General features: G+C 41.5%; 1 protein-coding gene across 1 annotated transcript in view; it reads left to right on the top strand.

Moving 5' to 3' along the window:
* Positions 1-996: 996 nt before the first annotated feature.
* Positions 997-17,445, top strand: part of NDUFA10 (NADH dehydrogenase (ubiquinone) 1 alpha subcomplex, 10, 42kDa) — a 41,033-nt gene continuing 24,584 nt past the window's right edge. Inside the window, exons 1-6 of the mRNA XM_009574255.1 lie at positions 997-1,159; positions 1,775-1,990; positions 2,802-2,888; positions 6,467-6,588; positions 9,228-9,307; positions 13,090-13,144. Of these exons, the coding sequence (XP_009572550.1) occupies positions 1,045-1,159; positions 1,775-1,990; positions 2,802-2,888; positions 6,467-6,588; positions 9,228-9,307; positions 13,090-13,144 (675 nt within the window). The 5' untranslated portion in view covers positions 997-1,044. The remainder of the gene's footprint in view (positions 1,160-1,774; positions 1,991-2,801; positions 2,889-6,466; positions 6,589-9,227; positions 9,308-13,089; positions 13,145-17,445) is intronic.

Below are 17,445 nucleotides of genomic sequence, written 5' to 3'. Positions count from 1 at the left end.
AGGGCTGGCCGCTTGCGCAGGCTGTGGTGGTATCGCACTCTCCCTGCCCGTTAGGAGCGGGGCTGGGCCTCCGAGCCGGCCTCCGCTCCCAGCAGCGTTTCTGTGCTCTGGAGGGGCCGTGTCTCTGGAAGCGTTGGGGATGGCCCTGCGGCGGAGGGGAGGCTGGGCTGGGCGGCCCCTTAGAAGGGGACGTTCCCAATGGGCGAATGCAGGGCCTTCGGAGAGGAGGCGAGATTTAAGGTAGAGGCACAAGTAAATACCTGAGACCAGAGTGTGATGACCCAGTGACCTTCAGCCTGTGAATGTGATCTCTGGAGGTGGAAGCAGAAGAACGTTAAATAAAAATAAAATCTCACATATGTAAGCAAGGTTACTATGTTGCTCAAAATAAGACTTATTAGTTTTTACCAAGGTCTCTGGGTGGCTTTGCTGAGCAGGGCTCAGTAAGGTACTGCCTTCAGCTTTACAGGCCTGGTGCGTATTTCTTTCTACTTGTTTCCAGGAACTGTGTTGTGCAGAAGTGAAGCTGTAACTCTCCTGAGAGACTGGGAGAGGGTTTAATGTTAATCTCTACCCAGCAACAAACAAACAAAAATGCAAACAAAAGCCTATTCTAGGATCTCCCTTGGGAATGCAGGGCATGTCATGTGTCTGTGGCCTTCAGGAAATCTGGGAAGCTTCAGTCATAGATTCAGAGCAAAGTTCTGGCAGACCAGCCCTGCTTCAAGCTTTAAACACACTGAAAATTGTTTCATGGTTTCTGTCTTCTCAGTCTTGCATTTCATAAACAGCTGCTCAGCCTAAACACTGCTTCAGTTGGTGAGCTGCAATGGCAGTGCTAAGTTTACTATATGAAAATTCCTTGTATTAGATGTGCGAGTGCGTATCCTTCTGCATGTGCAGAAGGTCTGAAAAAGCTGCACTTTGAGCATGCCTAGTTCAGTTAAGAAAACTAAAATATGCTAATTTTGTTGTTGTGTTTTCTTTCAGGCAAGAATTCATATCAGCTCCGAGCAGAATTTGCAGTATGGTTGGCTGGCTTATATGTTGGGAGACAGAGCTACAAAAAAGTTCACTGAATACAGCAAAATCTTTACTGTGGAGGGAAACTTATCTTCTGGGAAGGGCAAGCTTGCACAACAAATAGCAGAAAAGCTAGGTACATCTCATTTGCCCTGTTTCTGTAATAGTTAATAGCATTTAACAGTGTGATTGTCGTTCTTGTGTAAAGAAAGTTAGTTCACCAAACCAGCAATTCTTGACTAGGAAATTATTAGTTGGGCAATGCCACAGTTAATGTGGAGGGCTTATACATAAGGGGATAATAAAATGCTGGTGAGGTTTGAAATGAGGACGGGACGCTTATCAGATCTGCAGGATACTTGTGTAAGTACGATTTGTTGTGAATGAAGTTTTACTTCTAATGAAGTCAGTTTGCTCGCGGAGCTCCTAGCTCTGGTGGAGTCACTGAGCACCTTGAGAGTTAGGATTTTCTGCATGGGTGTATGCAGAGCATCAAGGTGATTAGAAGATCAGTGGCAAAAAGATTCTGCTTAGAACGATAGCTCAACTCTCACTGGGGAGGTGAAAGGTGGCAATACTTCAAATTAGGGTTTGTGTGCCCTCTGTGATGTGATTGACAAAGGATTTTGTGCTGTTTTCAGGTGTTGTTTAAAGTAAAGCTATATATTTAAATGAGCTGAATAGATGTTTACTGTGAATGAACAAAACTTATTATTTTGATTGGTGCAGTTGTGGGTTTCTTTTTTGTCAGGAATGAAATATTTCCCAGAAGCGGACATCCACTACTTAGACAGAATCACTGGAGACGGAACGTTGCTGCCTGAGAAATTTAATGGTTTCTGTAACCTAGAGAGATTTTACAATGATCCAAAATGCCCTGATGGACACTCTTATCGACTGCAAGCTTGGCTGTTTGGTAATCGTGTTTTACAGTATGCTGATGCGTTGGAGCATCTGCTGTCCACAGGTTAGATTTCACAGTAAATAAATTTCATTTCTGAATTAACTTATGAATGTAAGTTGTGAGTAAGCTGTTCTGAAGTGCTTTGCTAGTATCTGCATTTTTAAATGAAAGGCTGTTAAGCTTTTTATATTTTCCCCTTTAGTGAGGGCAGGTTAACAGTCCATTTAGAAAAATACCATGCATATTTTGTTAGAACAGCATCTTGTATAATTTCTAGTGAAGGAAATATGTACCGGTTACCAATTTCATTAGTTTTAATTTGGGAATCCCTGGTGATTATTTTCAAAACGACATTTTAAACATACCAAGAGAGCTGTGAGTTGTACAGCCTTTTTAAAACTCTTCCTAGACTTAGTTCCTGATGGTGTCTTTTGTTCAGTCTTTATTTCATTAAATCCTGTTTTTGTGGGGGTATTGTTATAGTTTGAGTGTCTTCTGGTGAGAAAAGATTTCCTATACCAACTCTGATTTACCCGTTGCTTGTGCTTTAGTAAGTGTTTTCCAAAAAAGATGAAAAGCTGTGAATGCCAGAAAGTATCAGACACAAATGTAAATGTACTCCTTAAATATAGTAGTACTTAGCTACTGTGGTGATAGGCACAGTAGGAGAATATATGTATAGGTGAGACAGGCATGTTCAGCATACATATCCGATACTTTTGTGTGAGCCAAAAACTTGTTCCTTTGTTTTATTTAAAATTTCTAGAAAAGCACTCGGAAAATTGACCATAAGAGCAGTACTATCTTTAACTTTAAATGTTGCTGCCAGCAGTCTCTTTGAGCGTTGCTGACTGGAACCTCCTTTCAATTGCAGGACAAGGTGTGGTGATGGAGCGTTCTCCCTACAGCGACTTTGTATTTCTGGATGCAATGTTTAAACAAGGCTATATCCACAAGCGATGTAAGTTACTTGCATGCAAAAGGAAGTTATTCTGCCATAATCTCAGCCAGAAGTGTGGTAGTTTAGTTTTTAAAAAAGAAACAAAAGAGCCTGCTTGGAAGATGGACTCCTTTGAAAATTTAGAGTTGTTCATAAGGTGCTTAGCACCTTGCTGTTCCATGCATCAAGGACCAACCTCAAGCCATGAGACTTCCAGTTTTAATTGAAGGCTTTGGTTCTGCTTATATGTTAAAGAACATGTATTCTGTGTGTTACTTACTTGTGTCCTGTCAGCCAGAGACTCCTGTAGTTCCCTGGAAATGTGGGTGAGCATGCTGATTAAGACTAGAAGTCCTTCAGGCAGACCGTGATCTTGCAGTATTAGATGGGAGGTAAATAATGGGTCAACAGGGTTTGGCCTACTTCCCTTAAATGGCCAGCTCCCTTTTGAATCTCAAAGAACACAAACGTTGCTCTTGTCTTCAAGAAGGGCAAGGAGGAGGATCCAGGAAGCTACAGGCCAGTCAGCATCAGCTTGATCTGCAGGAAGGCGATGGAGCAAATCCTCCTGGAAGCCATTTCCAAATATACGGAGGATGTGAAGGTGGTGGAGAACAGTCATCATAGTTTTATGAAAAGGAAATCACACTTAAACACCTGATGGTCAGCTCCTCATAGAAGGCTAGCTCAGTGGATGAGCGGAGAGCAATGGATATTGTTTACCTTAAGCAAGGCTGTCAGTGCTGTCTCTCATAACCTCCTCATTGACAAACTGATGAAGTTTGAGTTAGATATGTGGGTAGTAGATTGAAAAGTGGCTGAACTGCTGTACTCAAAGGGTTGTGATCAGCAGTGCAAAGCCCAGCTGGAGGCCAATAACTAGTGGTGTATCCCAGGGGAGGATACTGGGGCCGAACCAGGTTTAAAACATGGATGACAGGAAAAAGTGCAGCCTCAGCAGATTTGCAGGTGATGCAAAACTGGGAGGGGAATGGTTGACACACCATATGTTTTTAGAGCTGTTCAGAGGAACCTGGACAGGCTGGAGAAATGGTTGGATGGTAACCTCATGAAGTTCAACAAAAGGGAATACGAAGTCCTGCACTTGGGAAGGAATAGCTGCAGGCACTCATATATGCTGGGAGGCAACTGTCTAGAAAATTTTGCAGAGGAGGATCTCGGGGTCCTGATGGACACCAAGTTGCATTTGAGCCAGCAACTTGCCCTTGTGGCAAAGGATGCCACTGGCATCCCGGGTGCTGCATGATGAAGAGTGGTGTCAGCAGGTCAAGGAAGGTGATCACCAAATCTGGAGTATTGAGGTCCGTTCTGGGTGACCAGTTGAAGAAAGATAGGAACTTACTGGAGCGAGTCTAGCAAAGGGCCATGAAGGTCACTAAGAAACTAGAGCATCCGATGTCTGAGGAGAGGCTGAGAGAGCTGGGATTTTTTTGGCATGGAGAAGAGAAGGCTCAGGGGGATGTGTATAAATACCTGATGGTATTTATGTGTATAAATACTTGATGCAGAGGAGTATTGGATGGAACCAGTCTTTTCTCAGTGGCACCTAGTGAGAGGACAAGAGGCAAAGGGCACCAATTGAAATACAAGAAGTTCCATTTATAAGAAAAAACCATTTTCTACTGTGAAGGTAGTCAAACCCTGGAGCAGATTGCCTGGGGAGGCTGAGGGATCGCTATCCTGGAGATACTCGGAACACTGTGGGACACAGTCCTGAGCCACCTGCTCTGAGCAGAGTGGTTGAACCAGATGATCTGTGGATGTTCCTTCTGACTGAGTGATTCTGTGGTTTGGGGTTATGGGCGCTGAGCTCCTGAGCGGTGCAGTGTTACTGTGCTAGTGCCTTGTGGGCAGATGTGTGGAGTCTCCATCCGTTGGCTAGGAGTGGAGCAGTTACATGACATATATAGGAGACCAGCCACAGCCAAAACATGCAAACTTACAGCTGAACAAGTTTGAAAGTCTGTAGAAAATAACTGTAAAGCCCAGTCATCAGGTGACTCCTCAGTAAATTGCTATTGAAATTCTTGTTTCTGCCTGTTCTTAGCAAATCTGGCATTTTGGCTACTCCTGAGGTGAAGATAATTGTTTCCCTGCCTGCCTCGTGTTTCTACTGTCTTGTTTGATTTGGCTTAGATTGGGGACGTATGTATTTATTTTTTAACACCTGCTGTAAGTTGCAACTTCTTGCTGAATGAGTTTGAGAGCTGGTTATAATGAACTGTGTCTTACTGCTCACAACACTTACTGTGTTGGTGAGGCAAACAAAGCCCAGCAACCCACAATTTATATTTAATATAAAATTCCAACAACAAGTAATGGATTGTACCAAAATCCTTCAACAGCAAACATCTTGATTAGATGTGCTGCTGACTGCTGCCTACTGCGGTGCTAAGCACAGTGGGCATTAAATTTTTCACGAACTGTTTGAATTTGAAAGCTCGGCACTATGTTTCTAGCTAAGCTGGTGAGCCTTATTGAGGAAAGCTTGCACTTGAGCTGGGTTTAATGGAGCCTGTGCTGTTCATGCCACTTAAATTTGAATAAATGCTTCCCCTGAACCTGTACGGCTTCCTAATCACCAACTGTTAGCCCAAAAATGCTTTAGGTTATTGATGTGGTAGAAGAACCCAGTTGCACAGAGCTGACCAACTCCTCTCAGATACATTTTTCTGTATGGGAAGGTGAGGTCCTCCAGTCCTGTCCTCCAAAGTGGACTCTGGTTGTTGTGTTTTTGGAGAGAAGATCTGCTGTTGCTTGTGTGGAGCACAGAGCTATTGAGTAACAGTAGTGCAGAGTATGCCTCCAATACAGGTGAAGAGGGACACTGTTGGGTTGGTGACCTCTTAAAATACTTGCTTTACCTCAGCATGATTTTGTGTATGCATCGGAGGACAAGGCAAATGCCTGCCTGATCCTTGGATTTCCCCCGATGGTGGGAAATAGAGTACTTCTTGCAAAGTCTTCTTGAAGCGTGTGACTTTTTTCCATTACCACCTTTGCCACACTACCATCTTTGTGGTAGGATGGGGCCATTTATTTTGTGTATGAGGCTGTGGCAGAAGGCAGCCCCAGCCAGTGGTCACCTCAGGTGGCCCGAGTGCTGCAGTCTCTTCCTGATGTTTTGAGAGGCTCTCTCTAAACGATGGAGGAAAAACGTAGGTTTCTGTAAATTTAAGTCGGAAATAAATCCCCTCTTTGATATAACAGGTGTTAGATCCTTATATCTCAGTGCATGTAGCTTCTTAGTTTAATTGTGTTTTACTTTCTGTTTCTGGAAGATTGTTTATTCTAAAAACTTCCTGAATCCTACTTGAGGAGAAGCGTACCCTAAAATTGCTATATCAGCCAAGAAGAGGAGACTACGAATACAAAGGTGGGGGATGTGATTTATTTGCAAATAGAATGAGTTTAGCAAATTCAGGAAAAACACCCAAGAAATGATTGCAGATTCATTACCTGATAGGTTGTAATTTTAATGCTGTTCCTATTGCACTTGTCCTCATTTGCAACATGTGTATGTGTTCAGCTGGGCTGCCTTTAGCTCTCCAATGTGTTTCGTTTTGTTTTTTATACAGGTCTTGATCACTACAAGGAGATCAAAGAGATCAGCATTTGTGAATTCCTGCCACCTCACTTGGCCATTTACATAGATGTACCTGTCCCAGATGTGCAGAAGAGGATTCAAGAGAAAGGCGAGGTAATTTTATCTCTTGCCAGTATTACTGCCTGTTAATGTCTGTTGTAATCATGCCCTTATGCATGAGTCCTGTGGGGTTTGCTGCAGAATTCTGCTTCTGAAAAGCTTTTTGTCCTCAGAGGTGTAAGAACTGTGTGTTGGTGATGACTGTGTGGGTATTCTGGTATGCTTGCTCTAAAAAAAGCAAAAATCAACTTTTTTGACTGCATCAGTATGCTGTCATTTCTGTAATGAGAAGCTCTGTAAAAATCATCTGCCCTTAAAAACTGGCCTTTGTAGCTGTTGTTTCAGGAGTCGTGTGCAGTAATACAGTTCTTGCAGCACGCTCTAAGATTATCCGTGCTTCTTGAGTGCCAGAAGCCCCAACTGGCTGTCCCCTTCTTCAGCTTCCCCAGTTGACTGCTGCTTCAGACCTGTGTTGACATTAATGTGTGGGTCACTTGTGATCAGCAAATTCAGTTAACTTTCTGAAATTAAGAAAATTACTGCTTGGTGCTTTTGTGTTAACACAACAAAACCACCGATTTTAAACCTAAAACTAGTTTTGTGTAGGTATTCCGTAAGATGTAAAATCCAGGGTGCTTTCTGGCTAATCTAATATAAAGTTGAGAAGAAATACAGTTGCTTCTTGTCACTCGTGCAACTTCAATCTAGCCTAAGGTCATGATATGTGACTCTAATGTATTGTTGATCTTTGACAGTTGTGGGACATTCTCACTTTTGCTCTCAAAATCCTTTGAAGGTGGCATAGTTTCTCTCCACGATGTCTTTTTTTTTAAGTCATGGTATTGGATGGAGACTACTGTTAAAAAGAACAGAAAATTAGCTTAGTTTTGTAGCATTGTCTTCAAATTACCTGTCTCGTTATATCACCATATTGGATCACTGGGTTATTGAAATAGTCTTGGATCAGAAAAGCTGTAGGGTACTTTTGTATAATGACTGATCTAAATAAGGTTTTCGGTTTGGGTTTTTTCTTCCCCCTTCTGTGATATTTGGACATGTGCTTGTAACTGTTCTCAGATGTGTTACGAGGATTAAATTATGTTTACCTTGTACCTTGTTCAAAGGCTAAGGGAAATCGCGGTCAAGTGAAGTATTTGACTGTGGAAAGCCTGATAGATTCAAAGAAAACTTTGATTTATTACTAAAAAATTCTCAGGTCTCTTAAATGCTTGGCGATGCCTGCATCTCTCGAAGTAATGTGTGTGTGTGTGAGCGTGCTGGGGTGAGCTAGTAGAATTTCGTTTGCAGTTTCCCCCTTATTTAAGAGGGAGGCTGATGATTGCCGAAGGAAAGTGACTTCAAAGCCGTAAATGGAAGGCTGCCCTTGCTGCTTTGTGATCTGCGTGGCCTGAGTTGCTTAGTCTGCTGGTCGAATGATTCTCCCCTTCTGCCCTCCAGCAGTTTAGGCCATGACTGAACGTGCCTCTGTGCTTTAATGAACAAGATACTTTTGTATAGGAAAACTATAGCTTTTTTGTTTTAGCAACTTCAGTGACAGAATTGGAAGCTTCTTAATGTATCGTGGGAACCTGTGTGTTCTTTGCCCTTGTGAGCATAAAGGTCAGCGGCATTTTTTGAGACCTTCTGGCAGAAATTGCTGGTGTAACTTGTAACTTCCTTGGGGCAGTGGCACTGCTGAACACTAGTGCTTGTTTGGGGATGGTATTTTTGGGAATTCTGCTCTTCTCAGCAGATGGAGTGTTTCATTGGTATTCAGCGCGGTGCTGTTGCAGGGCACTGGAAAAAGAAAAGCCCTCCAGTGGGCCCAACAAGCAGAGACACAGATCCTTCCAACATAATAGGCATCTTGGATGAACATTTCAAGCAGGAAATGTAATTTAATTTTAGGATTGAACTGAAGGAACACATGGTAGATTAGAGAAATTCCTGGCATTTTGCAAATATGGCATTAAAGTACACTGTGCGGAAGATGAACTATTTAATAGCAGGTATGATATCCATGAAATTTCAAAGAAAGATTTTGGAGTGGGTGGTTGGAGTGGATGGTTGCCCATGCATTTGTCTGAAACTGTGGAAATGGATGCATGTTGGCCCTCTTGTTGAAAAGGCAGACTCAGACAATCTTCTCCTATTTTCTGGATGATTATATACAACTTCCTTGAATGTGCAGGTAGCTAGGTTTGATCAGTCCTTGGAAAGCTAATCTTTTTGAGGCTGTTGATGTATGGTTCTCTTAGTTTATTTGAACTCAGGGAAAATGAGGTGATTCCTGTAACAAACTGAAATAAATTGGAAGAAAGTTTTTTGCTTTTACATTCTTCTGTTTAACCTGCCTTTCCCTTTCTTTCTGGATTCACTAGTGTATCAGAAGAATCTTGCTCATATGGCTAATCTTTAAAACCATGGACATAATAGTACAGGGCAAAGCAGTGATTAATGCAGACTGACTTGTTCCTTGGGGTAGTCTAGATATTTAATGCCACATAAGAAATTCTAAACACTCCAAATGTTCTAATTCTTGAAACTTTCATTAATGTGTATGTGGTTCACTTGGATGTTTGACCACTAATACAAGAGTGAGCTGTTGGCAGTGCCTTCTGCTTAGGCTGGAATTTCTGCTGGTGGGAAGAGAAGAAAACTCATTTCACAACATTGTTTTCTCTTTGTTTTAGCCATATGAGAAAAAGGTGTCTCCTTTGTATCTCCAGAACATTGAGGATGCTTACAAGAAAACCTTCTTACCAGAGATCAGGTTAGCAAACCAAAATGTTTTGTGTGTTAAGTCTTGAGTAAAAATATGTGCAAATTCTAAAATCTCTGCCAATATAAGCAAATAAAATCATGTCATGTGAGAAATCCTCTGTGTGCTATGTGGTACAATATTATGTTCTAATGATGGGGTATTGCATCCATGGCATAACAACTATGTACATTTGTGTGTAGTTACCTCTGGCATCTGAGAAGCCTGATGCCAGTGTTAGAATATTGGAAGATTAAAAATGAAGTCTTTTTAGGTGTTAGCTTTATAAAGCAATGGTTTTTGACTCTTAACAGATTCAGAGTGGGTGGAGTGGTGTACAGTAGTAAATTCATTGGATTTCATTAATTGACCTACCTAATATGTTGCAAAGCTAATGAGCCCTGATCTGCAGTATGTTTTTTCATCCTGCTGTCTTGGGGCATTGCAACTTTGCTGTCATGGAGTCAAATACAGGGAAGCATAAACTTTTTCTTAGTTAAAAGAGCACTTCAGGAGCAAAGCCAGGAATGTGGTCTGTTTGCTCTGCAAAACCAAGTTCTGTCTCCCTTTCTGACAGTATTCTGTATGTGTTTGGCGTCGACACCTTTGCTTTTCTTTCTGTTAGCTTGCAGCAGTGGTTGGAGTGCTTTCTTGGAGTGATGTCCAAAATGCCATAGCTATAGCTGTGTGTTTGTGTGACCTAAGGAGAGTGTGATGCAATATAAGCTTTTCTCAGGCCTTTTTGGAAAGTTTGGAATTTTTCTCTCCTAAAAACTCCTTTCAGTTGTGATAGCTTTGACTAGTTTCTGGATAGTGGTATGGAGGGAGAGGAGAAAGGCCTGCAGGTAAGGGACTGTTCCCTTTTCTAGTTCTCTTTCACCACCTCGTGAGGCATACACCTGATAGCCTTCCACATTTGAAAAGGATTTGATGGACTTGTTGGTGCTGGTAAATAAAGACTGCACTACTACCTGCTCTGAGAGGCTAAAGGTGCTCTTCTCTGGGCTCCCCTGGCTTTCTCTAGCTGAGAAGCAAGAATGTGTGCACTGAGATGAGACTATTACAGTTTGCCAGCTATCCCAATTCTTATAAAAGAGCTCTGTCAAAAATAAAATTGTCCTAAAAATCTAAAAGCACGTGAATGTAAGCAGTTTTGGTCCCTCATAAACAAATAGCTTTCTGGAAGGGAAACTCTTAAAGGTCACAGAGCCAGGCCTACTTAACATCAAAACGATCTGTAATCGTGCAAGGTTCAGTGTGTGCATGAAGCTGATTATTGAGCTACATTTAAGTCAAAGTAAATCTTCAGGTGTATTGTAGCTTGCTTGTTTCCCCTGGCTTTCTTGCTTCATCTCCCGGGGTAAATCAGTATAATTGTGCTGTCAGCAATTGAACTGAATAACTTTGTATTGAGCTTGTCATTCATAGAGGGCAGAAGTTGTTGGTGTGATGTATGGTCAGCTGCCTCCCAGTGTGTCCCCCACAGGTTAGCAGCCATCACACGGCTCTCAGAAGGAAAGGGGGGCTAAGGATGGAGAAGGAGGTTGGGAAGCCTTGGGACTGTCATCCCCCTGAGGGCAAAACTGTTTCGAATTTACTGGTGAGGAGAAAAATGCTATTTGTTCTTTGGATCAAATCGAGCCCCAGGAATATACCGTGGTGTTTAGTGAGGCTAAATCCTAGGTCCTGCTGTGATTTCAACTTTTTCCCCTTTATCTGTACATGGTCAGTACGCTTGTTAAGCAAACACTCCAGTTGGCATCCTCATCAGCAGATGGACTTACAATAGCTTGTCAGATCAATCTTTGTGCTCGGGTCTGAAGAAGGATGTCTCTGTCCCATTGATGTGGGGGAGTTGTGAATGTGTGAGACTTCAGCTTTGCGCATCTCTGGACCTCACTGATGGCTCGTACATTGGATAAATATACAGAAGCTTCAACTGTCTTTAACTGTTTGCTGGCTTGCAGAGTGATGCAGTGAACTATATTCATGCCTGGCTTTTAGTATCTAGGCAGACTAAGAAGTATTTGATTCCCTAACTCTTGAGGATGACCAAAATCTGGTTCAGACAGGCTAATAAGAGTTATTATAGACTTTCCATGTTCAAGCTTATGTTTGCTTGTTTTCTTGCTTTTCTTGAAAAGCAGCAGGGAAATAGTCCAGTGTGTTACTTAGCAAAATTCCTGTTATCTTGATCCATTTAATTGGAGCAACTTGATGCTGCTTGAAGTGGTGTGTTTGACAGTGAATATTTGGCTATCTTAAAATTGGTGCTTCCTTTCTAGTCTGACATGTTTATGAATGTCTTTTAATGTTTCTTTTGATAGTGATTTGTGAGCCTGGTGCTGTGGCAGGTACTACCTCGTGATTTTGAACAGACAGCTTTTGTTTTTCGTTTGATTTTTCTTTTCCTGGACCAAAGCCCTAAGATTCCTTTCATATCCAATACTGCTTCCACTGAGCAGCTGTTTTCTCTTAATGAAAGCCTTAATAATCTGCAGAGTATCAAGTGATTTGATCTGCATTGTTAATGCAGTTGTCAGTATAAGACTGGTGAAGTCTGACCTCTCCCTTTGATTACTGACAGTTGATACTGAAGATGTGAGTATGCATGCTACACTGTCACAGCAGCTCCCTTTGAAAGGAGCCATTTATTTTCTTTCTGTGACTGAAGAGTCGTGTGAGGCTTCATGCTTTGTTCTCAAGTTGAGAACAAACTCTTTAAGTAGTTCCCCTACTAGGAGCACCAGTTGAATGGCTGACTGTAAGAGCTTGGGGGTTCGTAAGAATAAAAGGCATTTTGTAAATGAACTTTTTTACCAGAGCTGTTTTGACTGACCAGTGTTAATGCAGATGAGGAACTAGTTTGGACTGCTGCCGTTAATAAGTTCTTTTGATACTGTGACTGCTTACAGCAACACTGTTTAGATTGCCAGCCTTAACCCTGATTAAATTTGGAAGCCATTGTGCTGAGCAAAAAGTCTGCAAATTCTTCTACGTGCTCTTCAGCTTTGCTGTGTGTTGTCTGATATACTGTGCACGTTGGGCTTCCATTTTATTTTCTCTGAAGTTTTGCTAGCTAAAGGAAAGGTCTTCCAGGGCAGCTGGAGCAGGTTTGGGAACAACTGTTACTGAGGGCAGCTGTGCGTATGTAGTAGTGAAAAATGTTCATATAGGAGCTCCTATTGTGGAACTGCTTTGCAAGTGACTTTTCTATGAAGGCTGCTGTATGAATAGGAAAACAATCTTGTAACCAAGAAGCTATTACCTGTTTTAAATGTTTTTCTACTTACAGATCCTGCTGCCTGCATTGTATTGGTTCAGTTAGGTCAGTCTTAGTAAATAATGATGAATGAATGTATTCTTGTCTTAAAAATTACCCACAGGTATTAATGTACTTGTTATAAAATTGAAGGTCTACGGAAGTTTTGGGTTAGGCTGGTTGAAAATTTCACTTGGCTTCGAATAGATTGGGCAATCGTAATTGGGGAAGTATCCACATTAGTGAAATGGAAACAAATTCATAGGTGGGATTTTTTTTTTATTTTTTGAACTCAAACTATGTGGATACCACAGGCCATTTGCCCCTTAAAAACAGTTTTCCACCAGGAAAGAGGCAACTTATAGATCTAATAGGAATTCTATTGCAAGAACTCTGTAAGCATTCTAAAAAACTGTAGTGACTCTGGTTCTGTGTTTGTGCCTTTTAACTTAATTTCTGCTTTATTTTGGAGCAGAGGGAGAGGATGGGTAGAGCAGTTGTATAGGGGAATTCAATTTTCTTCTCTTTTCAGTGAGACCAGTGAAGTTCTGCAGTATACAGCAACTGAGGCAGAGGATGTGGAGAAGGTAAGAGTTTGTTGCATATATTGATTTTTGTTTTTTTAAATTTCCAAGACTGAAATGTAAAGAGAACATGTTGTCCTAGATAACAAACTTAGTTAACTACTTAATGCGTTTAGTGTTTGTTGCTATGGCAAAGATCTGGGCTGGGTCTGTACTAGAATTATTTTGATGAGTGAGTGTCGTTTTGTCAGAGTGGAAATCCCACCCCCCATCCCTTTTGCCAAGATACCTGGCTATCTGAGCAAGCAAAGCCCCTATAGATTACATGATTATCACTAACAATTTTTTTAGTGTCTTTTGTCTGATCTAACTTATGGTGGGTGTTTCCAAATTTTGTTTGTTTTTTTCCAAGCAAATCCTGTGAGGGAGGTGGAAACGGCATTTCCTGAGTGTCTACTGGGCTGTGCAGTGTTTGGCTGTTCAGAAGGGAAGGGGAGAAGTTTGGGAAAGTGTTAACAGGCTTTCCCAAATCAGATGCGAAAGGAAAACAACATTTGTTTCAGTATACTAGCACCTGTCCACCCACCTGCACTACATATGACACTTGGCAGGTAGCAGGCCATCTTACTACAGAGGTTTGTGTGTAGTTTTGTGGGAGCACTTCCATCTTGCCATGGAACACATCTTAGAGCCTTTCCTAGCTAAGCCTCCAAGCCAGTGCTTAACTAAAGACAACTTTGGCATTCATAGCAAGGGAGGTTTCTGACTGCTTGCTGCCTTTGTGGATTTCTTTTAATTTAAAAAAAAAAAAAAAGCATATTTGAACACCTCTAAGTGTTGCAGGAGGCAGCCTGTTACTGCTGTGCTCACTCACTGATGGACTGGGTTTGACTGGGATCAAGTTAATTTTCTTTGCAAGAGCCCATATGGTGCTGTGCTTTAGATCTGACCAAAACAGTGTTGATAATGCACCAGTATTTTAGCTATTGCTGAGCAGTGCTTGCACAGCATCAAGGCCGTCTTTCTCACTGTCCCCTGTGATTAGGCTGGGATGTGCAAGAGGTTTGCGAGGGGACGCAGCCAGGACACCTGGCCTGGACTGAGCAAAGGGATATTCCACACCATGTAATGTCATGGTCAGCAATAAAACTGGGCGGGGGGGGAGTTTTTTCCAAACTAGCTGTTTCTCAGAGCAATCATGGAAGCAAGGGGCTAGAAAAATCTCCTGGATCTTTGAGTTTTGTTCCTGCTGTTTGAGTCAATGATAAATCTGTTTCAGTTGAAGGCTGCTCTAAAGTTTCCTCTCTTAAGCCTGACTTTGGAGGAACAAAGTGTGGATTTCAGTTGGCCTTGTGCATTACTGTAGCTTGTACCTAGTATCCTTGTGTTCCCATGCAAAAGCTTTGTGTGAAGCAGGAAATATTGGTAAGGGCTTTCCTGGTCCTAAAATTTTGAGCCCCACTAGCTTCATTGCTGTATGTTTCTATCCCTTTTAGTTCCTTCCCTTTATGAGAAAGTGGTGGTGTGCTACATTGTGGGTCCTGCCCTGTTGTGGCTGGACGTTGGGACACTCATGCACTTGGTTATAGAAGTTATAATTATTAACCAGTAGATTTAGTGAGGCAGTTTGAGTTTATACCCACAAAAAGGGCTGGTGGCTTCAGTATGGCAGCAGATAAATAGAAGTTCACTATGAAAACACTTCAGGGAGGCAACCACTTGCAAACAGCTGGTTTTGGGGTACTGCAAAAAGAAACTTCTGAAAATGAGGTGGTTTTGGAAACTTTAAAAAAACAAAAAACAAAAAAACTCAAAAAACAAAGGCCCTTCCCTTTGTTCTGAGATAACATTATTTATGCAGATAGCTACCTGCGACCTTTACCAGCTGACAATTCTGATGTGAATCCTTCTGTATCATTTTCAGCAAGGGGAAAAAATGACTGAAGGGGGTGAACCTTCACATTTTGTCTTAGTCCTGAAATTGTTTCCAAGTAGCTCTTGAATGTCTGAGGTTTCAGTCTTTTGAGTACCCCTCTGAAAAATCAAGAGCGCAGCATCATTGTTCTCATGTGCATAAAAAAAATGAAGTATGGCTTTAGTGTTAACAAGGTTGGGATGCCCCTACTTTTGTGGTAGGTGAATAAGGTGTATAGCAGCTGGTAGGCACTTGTTGAAGTTCACATACCTGCAGCCACAGTGAGGACTCTGCTTTGCAGTGAGAAGCATCTTCTGTGGGCAAGAAAAATCAGTGTCCCAGGAATAATATGTTTTCTGCTGTGTTTTTAATTTTTTTTTTTGAGGGAGAAAAACAGGGAAATGGGAAGAAGCTGAAATGAACAAAAAAAACAAGGTCAGGGTGTGGATGAGAATATTGAGCAATTATAGTTAATTTTTCAGGGTATCATAAAAGAAAGGATAACAAGATTAGACATTTGTGTTTCAATAAGGTAGATTTGTGTTTCAAGAAGGTAGCCGTGGATGTTTGGTACAAGAAATAAGAGAAAGCTGGGATGGGGGGTAATTTGCTTGTTTTCTCCCCTTCCTTCTCTGTAAGCATGTCTTGAAGTGGTCAGAATAAAGCAGTTTGTTTCCTCCCTAGATTTTTTGTAGTAAACCCCATTGGTAGAGATTTTATTTTAATCCTGTAAATTAGGGTTTAAAGTCAGTCAAAAGCTCTTATTGCTCAAGTAGAGAGTCTACTAAGCTCAGCAATCTTGTCGTCACTGTACATAGGGTCATCAGTATGCACTGATGTAATTCTTAATTTGGTTGGACAAATCTGTACTAGTGGAAGAATTATTATTTTGAAGTCAAAGTACAAGGTGGTATCGTATTTTCATTGTTAGATGTTAGCTATAGAGATTGGTACTGTTTCCACTTCAAAGAATAAAGTGTATTTTTTCCCTTCTGTTCAGATTCAGTTTACCTTTGGAATGAAATAGTTGAAATTTGGAAATAAGGGTTGGCAGAAGGAATTTAATTTTGGCAGAAGGAATTTAATTTTGGCTTGTTGACACAGGTGTATCCTGTTGATAGATAGCAATGTTTAACTGTTAGTTAGCTTCAGTTTATTTGCTATGTGATTTGGGAGCTTAATTTTTTTGTGACCTAATAGTTCAATGGCTTTTGATTTGCTCATAGCAGACATACACAACTTAGAAATTACTTTTGTTTCTAAAGCATGCTTTAAAAAGATCAGTCGGGGTTTCGTATTGTAATTAACGATGGTTGTGGTGGCTAAAGGAGTAGTAAGTGCTGAAATGAGCTTCGTTAGGGTGTTTCAGACTGCTCTTACATGAGGATAAAACTGGGAATAAAAAGTTGGCTAATATGTGTGTTTAAAACTTTTTTTAAAAGCCCTGGATATTAAAAAAGGAGTGGGAGTAGAAAGGAAATAACTTAAAAATTTAATCAAAATCGTTTCAATTCCTCTGTGCTTGTGAATAGTGTTTTGTATTACGTATCAGTTTTATTCAATGTCGCCAGCTTGCGTAAACTGGAGAAGATGGTGAAGATGGGAGGCTGCTGACAGACCAGCTTTGTGCCGCGTCCTTGGCAGTGCAGAAGTGAAAGGCTCCAGAGCTACCCTGCATGAATTTTTCAGTTGCAGGTGCTGCATGTGGGCTGAGCTCCTTCCTGCAAGCTGTGGTCTGAACTCTGTAGGGTTGTGGCCTGCGTTGCTCCTTGCGTCTATCTCTTGCTTAAAGAAGAAAACTGTGAGGAAGAAGTTTGGGGAAAAGTCAGCTGACAGAACAATCTATCGGGTTTGGTGTCTTTGTCCCCAGAAATGACATGAATAAGAACAGTGTCACCTTCTGCTGCCTGCCACCCCCCCCAGCTCTTCCAGCAACAGCACTCACCAGATCACTGTGAAACAAACTTAGAAATTGCAAGCTGTTCGTATTGGCTTAGTTGAAAAGATTACAGAAAGGGGTCTCATTATTGAAAACCATTTTTTCTAAATCCTACCATGCTCTGCAATATATTAAGGCCTGATCTCTCCTGGACATTATTGTAAGTTGTGCTACGATCAGGTTTAAATCATTCATTTGCTGCTAATTCCCAGGGGGTGCCAGGGCACTCCTTATAAATTAAGAAACTGCTCTTCTAGCCTGGTTGGGAGGCTGATACCATTGTTAACAAGCTGCTGGGAGAGGTATCTTCTGATATGATGATCAGAGTGTGCAAAACTAATTTGGATCCAGGTTTCTTTCCCCCCCCAACATATTCTGAGCCCTATTGTTAGCAACTCTATTGTTAGTCCTGTCATCAGCCATAGCGGGGAGTTTCCAAAGCTTGCTGTGGAGTAGAGAAGTAATTGCTTTTGTATAGCTAATGGGAAGTATGGTGGAGGTTCAACATTT

The sequence above is a fragment of the Fulmarus glacialis genome, unplaced genomic scaffold, assembly GCF_000690835.1.
Source record: "Fulmarus glacialis isolate BGI_N327 unplaced genomic scaffold, ASM69083v1 scaffold11843, whole genome shotgun sequence".
NCBI classification, from domain to species: Eukaryota; Metazoa; Chordata; class Aves; order Procellariiformes; family Procellariidae; genus Fulmarus; species Fulmarus glacialis.
This window is presented reverse-complemented; position numbering and strand designations above follow the sequence as displayed.